Raw genomic sequence first — 8,407 nt, 5'->3', positions numbered from 1 at the left:
AAAAAAAATCAAACATACACATATTTGTTATAGCGGCGTTCAGAATCGCCCAATCTATCAATATAAAAAAGAATTAAGCCGATCGCTAAATGGTGTAACGAGAAAAAATGTCAAAATGCCAAAATTCCTTTTTTTGGTTGCCACAACATTGCATTAAAATGGAATAAAGGGTGATCAAAAGATCGTATCTGCACCAAAATGGTCTCCATTAATAACGTCAGCTCGGCACACAAAAAATAAACCTTCACCCAACTCGAGATCATGAAAAATGGAGACACACCGAGTATCGGAAAATGGCGCAATTTTTTTATTCTTTACCTAATAAAGAGGAGTTATTTTTACTGATACAGTGGGTATGGAAAGTATTCAGACCCCTTTATATTTTTCACTCTTTGTTTCATTGCAGCCATTTGGTAAATTCAAATTCATACTATCTATTCCTGACACTGGAGTGGCTTATAAGCTTCCGAAGTATATAGTTTGAGGTCTGGGATCTGCCAATATGGGGCTAGTTTTCTGACAGTTTCGAATAACATGATACATGATTTTAGTTTTTTTTTCGTTTAGTCTCACTTGACTATAGGTCAGTATTAAATATTCTCTTGATGAGTCGTCTTTAGTGAGGACGATGAAACCCATAGAAATGAGAGTGAGTGTGTAAACTTCACCTCACCCTATGTACTGAGATGTGTGGTATATGTTTTTTCTATTAGTCACTTTCTGACTAACCTTCAGGGGATGAATTATGGGTATAGTTTTACATTTGGAATTAATAAAGTTTAGTTTTATCCTTTTGTCAGCAAACATGAGGAATGACAAGAGACAACTCATTTATGAAGATTCAATTTTGGTAAAAACTATTCCAACATTATGAACATAAAAAAGGCTTCTCCCCTATGTGACATCTCTGATGTTTATTAACAGTTGATTTCCAAGTAAAACATTTCCCATATTAACAGGAAAAAAGCTTCTTTCCTGTGTAAGTTCTCTGGTGCTTAACACAATTTGATTTCTTGCTAAAACATTTCCCACATTCAGAACATGAAAAAGGCTTCTCCCCTGTGTGAGTTCTTTGGTGCATAACAAAATGTGATTTATGTGCAAAACATTTCCCACATTCTGAACATGAAAAAAGATTCTCCCCTGTGTGGATTCTCTGGTGCTTGACACAATGTAATTGATTGTTAAAACATTTCCCACATTCTGAACATGAAAAAGGCTTCTCCCCTGTGTGAGTTCTTTTGTGGGTAACCAATTGTGATTTTTGTGCAAAAGATTTCCCACATTCTGAACAGGAAAAAGGCTTCTCCCCTGTGTGAGTTCAATGGTGGGTAACTAATTTTGATTTATGTGCAAAACATTTCCCACATTCTAAACATGAAAAAGGCTTCTCCCCTGTGTGAGTTCTCTGGTGCCTAACACAATCTGATTTATTGCTAAAATATTTCTCACATTCTGAACATGGAAAAGGCTTCTTCCCTGTGTGAGTTCTCTGGTGGGTAACAAAATTTGATTTCTGTGCAAAATATTTCCCACATTCTGAACAGAAAAATGGCTTCTCCCCTGTGTGAGTTCTCTGGTGCTTAACAAAATTTGATTTCTGTGCAAAATATTTCCCACATTCTGAACAGAAAAACGGCTTCTCCCCTGTGTGAGCTCTATGGTGAATAACCAATTCTGATTTATGTGCAAAACATTTCCCACATTCTGAACAGGAAAAAGGCTTCTCCCCTGTGTGAGTTCTCTGGTGGGAAACAAAATTTGATTTCTGTGCAAAATATTTCCCACATTCTGAACAGAAAAACGGCTTCTCCCCTGTGTGAGTTCTCTGATGGGTAACAAAATTTGATTTATGTGCAAAATATTTCCCACATTCCGAACATGAAAAAGGTTTCTCCCCTGTGTGAGTTCTCTGGTGGTTAACAAAATGTGATTTCCGTATAAAATATTTCCCACATTCTGAACATGAAAATGACTGATTTGCTTTAGAAGCAGATTGTTTTTTAATGCCTCTTTTGTAACGTTGATTTTCTTTTATAGTTGGTAATGAATCAGAAGATGGGACCTGTTTCATAGGATCAGATGACAGATCTTTGCTGTGAATGGATGATGCTATATCTGGAGTCACTTCCATTGTATCTTGTAGGATCTCAAGATCATCTGATTTAAAAATTGAAGATGTCAGCTGTCCCTCTGATCTCCTGGTACAGTCATCTGCTAAGATAATAAACTATTACTTTTTAATAAAATATCCTTGAGTTTTATATTTTTGAACATTTCTACTTAAACTGTCCATAAAAACGGCAAGCTATGTAAAAAACTTTAATTATTTACCAAGACAATGACAGTTCACAGTCTAATAGAAAACCTTGTTGGATGAACCAGTAGTGTGCGGTGTTCAACTGTTTGTTCATTCTGCCTCCCAAATATCGAATAAAAAGAAACCAATCAATGTTATGTAGGTGAAAATAATACCAATTCTCATCTCACAAAAACCAAGTCCCCACTCAGGTCCATCATCTGTCAATGGAAAAATAGAGGTTCCCACACTATTAGTGGCTCAAAGGATGCTGAAAAGCAACAAGGTTTCTATAAACCAAAAAATAAGGAAAAAAGCAGCACACTCCATTTACCGTATCATAAAAAACCTCCTTTATTTCAGAAAAGCAAACATGGACAAGGTTTGTGAGGGCAGGATAAGTGCAGGCATGCAGGCAAGAAACAGGACTACTGCCGTTTTGCGTTAAACACGCTTCCATGGGTCCAGATCACAACTGGGGGCTGCAATCCTCAGCTGTCAGCTTCAGCAAGGCTGGTTATCAAGAATAGAGGGGTCCCCACACTGTTTTTTTTAAATTATTTAAATAAATAATTTAAAAAACCATGTGGGGTCCCCCCATTGTTGACAACCAGCCTTGCTAAAGCTGATAACTGGGGGCTGGTATTCTCAGGCTTGTAAGGGGCCATGGATATTGACCCCCTGCCGAAAAATAGCAGCCCGCAGCTGCCCAGAAAAGGGACATCTATTAGAATTCTAGCGCTGTAGTGATGGCAAATGGGGTTCATATTTGTGGGGTTGATGTCACCCTTGTATTGTCAGGTGACATCAAGACCATGGATTAGTAATGGAGAGGTGTCTATAAGACACTTTGTACCGGATACTTATTACAGGCACATTGTAGTTATATGCCCCATGATGTGTCTGCACTATGAGCACTTTATCACACAGTGATTGTGGCGCTGGTTTCTGTATAGCACCTTTGGCACTAGAGCACTTTGGTTATAACACTCTTCACATTTGCACAATGCAGCACTTTCCGTTTTTGTGATTTCATATATATTTTTTTTATATTTGATTCACTCTATATTAACAATGTGCTTTTATACTGACAGTGTGCATTAGGATTTTTCTATTCTATTGTGAATATTGTGGCTTTATTTACTGTAATACATTTTTCATATATTTTCCATACGTGCTCCAGTTTGATCCAGCTGCATATTAATTCAGTTTTTATTTATTATTATTCAATAACAATTATTTTAATATTATCATTATAATGTTTGTCCTGTAGTTTATCACAATCCTCCTTAAAATTACCATATTTTTTGGACCATTAGATGCACCTAGGTTTTAGAGGAAAAAATTAGGGAAAAAAACTGAAGCAAAAAAATGTGGTCAATTCTGTACTTAATATCCCCTATCCTGGTATATATGGTCCCCTCATCCCTATTCTGATACACATGGCCCCCTCATCCCTACCCTGGTATGCATGGATCCCTCACCCTCATCCTGATACACATGGCACCTCATCCCTATCCTGGTATGCATGGATCCCTCATCCCTACCCTGGTATACATGGATCCCTCATCCCTACCCTAGTATGCATGGATCCGTCATCCCTACCCTGGTATACATGGATCCCTCATCTCTACCCTGGTATGCATGGATCCCTCATCCCTACCCTGGTATGCATGGATCCCTCATTCCTACCCTGGTATGCATGGATCCCTCATCCCTACCCTGGTATACATAGATACCTCATCCCTATTCTGGTATGCATGGATCCCTCATCCCTATCCTGGTATACATGGATCCCTCATCCCTATCTTGGTATACATAGATCCCTCATCCCTATCCTGGTATGCATGGATCCCTCATCCCTATCTTGGTATACATAGATCCCTCATCCCTACCCTGGTATGCATGGATCCCTCACCCTCATCCTGATACACATGGCACCTCATCCCTATCCTGGTATGCATGGATCCCTCATCCCTACCCTGGTATACATGGATCCCTCATCCCTACCCTGGTATGCATGGATCCGTCATCCCTACCCTGGTATACATGGATCCCTCATCTCTACCCTGGTATGCATGGATCCCTCATCCCTACCCTGGTATGCATGGATCCCTCATTCCTACCCTGGTATGCATGGATCCCTCATCCCTACCCTGGTATACATAGATACCTTATCCCTATTCTGGTATGCATGGATCCCTCATCCCTATCCTGGTATACATGGATCCCTCATCCCTACCCTGGTATGCATGGATCCCTCATCCCTATCCTGGTATACATGGATTCCTCATCCCTACCCTGGTATACATGGATCCCTCATCCCTATCTTGGTATACATAGATCCCTCATCCCTATCCTGGTATGCATGGATCCCTCATCCCTACCCTGGTATGCATGGATCCCTCATCCCTATCCTGGCATGCATGCCACCTCATCCCTGTCCTGGTATACTGGGTCCCCATCCTTATCCTGGTATGCAGGACCCCATCCATTAAAAAAACAAACCATTACACTTACCTACCCGGTGCTCCCTTGCAGCGTCCTGCTCCGGTGCCAGCAACTGCTTTATGCTTGTAAGCAGCTCTGAGAACAGTGAGTATTCATGAATATTCATTTCTCTTAAGTAGCGGCACACGTCACTGCCGGTAGCAGCAGGAAGCCGGTGGCTGACACTGCGCGCTACTGAAGAGCAAAGAATACTCACTGCCCTTTGTGTGCACAGTCCTGGCAGCTGTGCTCTGCTTGTGAGCAGTGCGTGACGTCCCTGGCATGTGCTGCTTACAAGCATATAGCAGTTGCTGGCACCGGAGCAGGACGCTGCGAGGGAGCGCAAGGATAGGTAAGTGTGATGGTTTCTTTTTTAACGTTTTCTGATGGGACCATGCATACCAGAATGTGGATGGCGGTGTGGGCCAATTATAAGGATGGGGCCCTGCATACCAGGACCGGGGTTGGAGGCTAATCATATCAAGATACTATTATTAAAGAGAAATGAATATTCATTGCCCTCCAAGCCCATGGGTGTGTAATGCAGTGAATATTCATTTCTCTTTACCAGCAGGAACAGAAGTTAGCCGCAGCCACCGGCTTCAGCCTCCTGTGACCTGCTGCTCCGCCGATGCCGTTCCCCCACCACAGCCAGAGCCGGTACATCCGGACTACGATGCAACCTCCATTTTCCTCCACATTTTTGAAGGAAAACATTGTGTCTTATAGTCCAAAAAATTCAGTAGTTTTAACACAAATTGAAAAGTCAGGATAAAGGGAAATTCTGCTGTTATTGTACAGAAATTCACACTTGGCCTCACTGCACATTTACTGGTGTCGATCATAAAAGGGAAGTTTGGCCAGAAAGACTGGACCTGGTCTTGTAGGGACCATGAGACATTCAGCAGCACAGAATGGAGAGAAGAGTCATCCGATAAGATCTCAGGGATCTAGGAAGCCAACAGCTTCATTACCCTCCGCTTTCTCTTACAGGCCCAGCATAAGATTTTTCTCCAACTGATTTTCTAACCTGTCAGCACATTCTACGTACGCTGTCATTTGGCTTTATAGTTACAGATCTGGGCAGGTAACGGTCAGCGTCTTCTAATCTCAGGGGGTAGGTGGATCCTCCTGGCCATAAGTTCTAATGAAAAGAGCTTTCAATGCCCAAAGTCATTTGAACAGTTTTGGGTGGGGGAGAATGTTGCGGTCTAGAGGCAAAATGGTGATCATGGTAATACGGCCGGACTACACCACCGATAAAGCAGCCACAGCCGGTGACGGAGAGGAATCTGTGACTTCTCTGCATTTAGTGGTTACTACTCACCTGGGTAGTCATATGTGGGAATCTCCTCTTTACACCACTCATCACCCCTCACATATGTCTCTGTAGTATTAATATGGGTCAGATCTTCACCCTGAAACAAATATTGTAAAAGTCACAGACAGATGGAGAAGTCCCATCTATGATCAGCTCTAATCCTTCCATCTCCACCGTTCTCATTACACAAGTATAAAACATATAATACTGGTGGATAAAACAAGACTGAGCACAAGACCTTAACAGCCATCTACACATCATAGGGGAGATCTCCTGACACCTTCTCTCCATCTACCTGATGATCCTGAGGAGCACTGGGATCTTCTTGGTTACAGTCCTGTGGAAGAAGAGGACAGGGACATCTCTCTGGTGTTATCCTCTTACTGGATAGATCTGGAGGAAACACATACAGGGACTGAATTCATTCTCTACATACAGATAATTATAGGCCGTGTGTATTTAGTCCTGTCTATTACCTGGTGATGTGAGGGGCTGGGGAACCTCCATTATGACGTTCTTGTACAGATCTCTGTGTCCTTCTAAATACTCCCACTCTTCCATGGAGAAATAGACAGCGACATCCTGACACCTTATAGGAACCTGACACATACAATGATACCGTCATCCCCCGATCCCTTCATAGCGTTACTGTATAATGTCCCAGCATTCCCAGCAGTGTCACCTCTCCAGTCAGCAGCTCAATCATCTTGTAGATGAGGTCTAGGATCTTCTGGTCATTGATGTCCTCATGGATCAGGGGGTGAGGTGAAGGCCCCGTGATTGGGCTCAGGGGTCTTCCCCATCCCTCAGACACAGGGTCCTGACAGCGATCACTAGAGGTCTTCTTCACCACTGTGTAATCCTGGTTATGGAGAGATACATTAATAAATCTCACTACAGACATTTCCAGAGTCCTCACCTCTCCAGTTCTGTCCATCTGTTATTCCCATAGATAAGAATGATGTAATGTGACGTCATCAGAATCTCTCACCTCTCCAGTGAGACAGAAGAGGATCTCTAGGGTGAGGTGTAACATCCTCTCCACCATCTTGTCTCTGTCCATATCCATCCTTGATGGGGAAATCAGGAAAATTCTCTTTTGTAGAAGATCTTCACTGAGAGGATCCAATATTGTAGAGACCTGAACGAGAAGAAGATGATCCAATGTAACATCATAAGAATCCTGTGTAATAATACAATTACTGGAGATAATAAGGGAAACATATGAGGAGATTTATTATTTTACAGTATTTAGTTTTCTTCCCTGACGTCTACCACTGCCTCTTGCTTCATATGGAAGGACATGCTGGCCAAGGTTTCTCCCGATAGGTGCCATTCCCCTGATGAATCATACCTTTGAAGAAACGCTTCGGGAGGCACCCAGGGTCAGTCCAGGGCTGGCTAGACATTAAGGGTCAGCTGTGGACTGCTCTTGTAAGGGCAGGAGTCTTTGGGGACCAGGGTCAGCCAAGATAACAGGGACTGACAGGGATAAATTCCCCACTTAAGTTATTGCATTTTGGAAATTGCACCCCACTGGGAATTTATCTACAGGTAAAGGCACAATTTTGTCTCCATGGGGGTTGTGCTCACAGCCCAACATCATGTGGCCCTCCAAAGAAATGCCACCCCACACCATTACTGACCCACTGCCAAACCGGTCATGCGGAAGGATGTTGAAGGCAGCAGATCGCTCTCCACGGCGTCTCCAGACTGTGTCACGGCTGTCACATGTGCTCAGTGTGAACCTGCTTTCATCTGTGAAGAGCACAGGGCGCCAGTGGCAAATTTGCCAATCCTGGTGTTCTGTGGCAAATGCCAAGCGTCCTGTACGGTGTTGGGCTTTGAGCACAACCCCCATCTGTGGACGTCGGGCCCTCAGACCATCCTCATGGAGTCAGTTTCTAACCGTTTGTGCAGACACATGAACATTTGTGGCCTGCTGAAGATCATTTTGCAGGGCTCTGGCAGTGCTCCTCCTGTTCCTCCTTGCACAAAGGTGGAGGTAGCGGTCCTGCTGCTGGGTTGTTGCCCTCATACGGCGCCCTCCACATCTCCTGGATGTTACGCTGTTACGCTGCCAATTTTGGGGCTAAAGTCACATTTTTGTGAGTAAAAAAAAGTAAAATTGTCATTTTTTCCTTCCACATTGCTTAAATCCCTGTTACACTGTCCGAATTCAGATATTGTCCTGGTCAGAAAGGAGAATACAGGGAGCGAAAGGGTTAATAGGACTCACAGGAGGAACCGGCCCATAAAGCAGAAGATCCAGGAGTGTCCGCCAAATATATGACTGC

General features: G+C 43.0%; 1 protein-coding gene across 1 annotated transcript; it reads right to left on the bottom strand.

The window, feature by feature from the left end:
- Positions 1-827: 827 nt before the first annotated feature.
- LOC141077966 (uncharacterized) lies at positions 828-7,014 on the bottom strand. Its single transcript, XM_073564748.1, has 6 exons — positions 6,793-7,014; positions 6,587-6,710; positions 6,406-6,503; positions 6,117-6,207; positions 1,462-2,217; positions 828-1,311 (listed from the first exon to the last, which is right to left on the bottom strand). Exons 1-6 carry the CDS (start codon positions 7,012-7,014, stop codon positions 953-955), a joined length of 1,650 nt encoding a protein of 549 aa, XP_073420849.1. The 3' UTR covers positions 828-952.
- Positions 7,015-8,407: the final 1,393 nt, after the last annotated feature.

This window comes from Dendrobates tinctorius, unplaced genomic scaffold (assembly GCF_039654945.1).
Source record: "Dendrobates tinctorius isolate UK_male_01 unplaced genomic scaffold, ASM3965494v1 ptg000485l, whole genome shotgun sequence".
NCBI lineage: Eukaryota > Metazoa > Chordata > Amphibia > Anura > Dendrobatidae > Dendrobates > Dendrobates tinctorius.
This window is presented reverse-complemented; position numbering and strand designations above follow the sequence as displayed.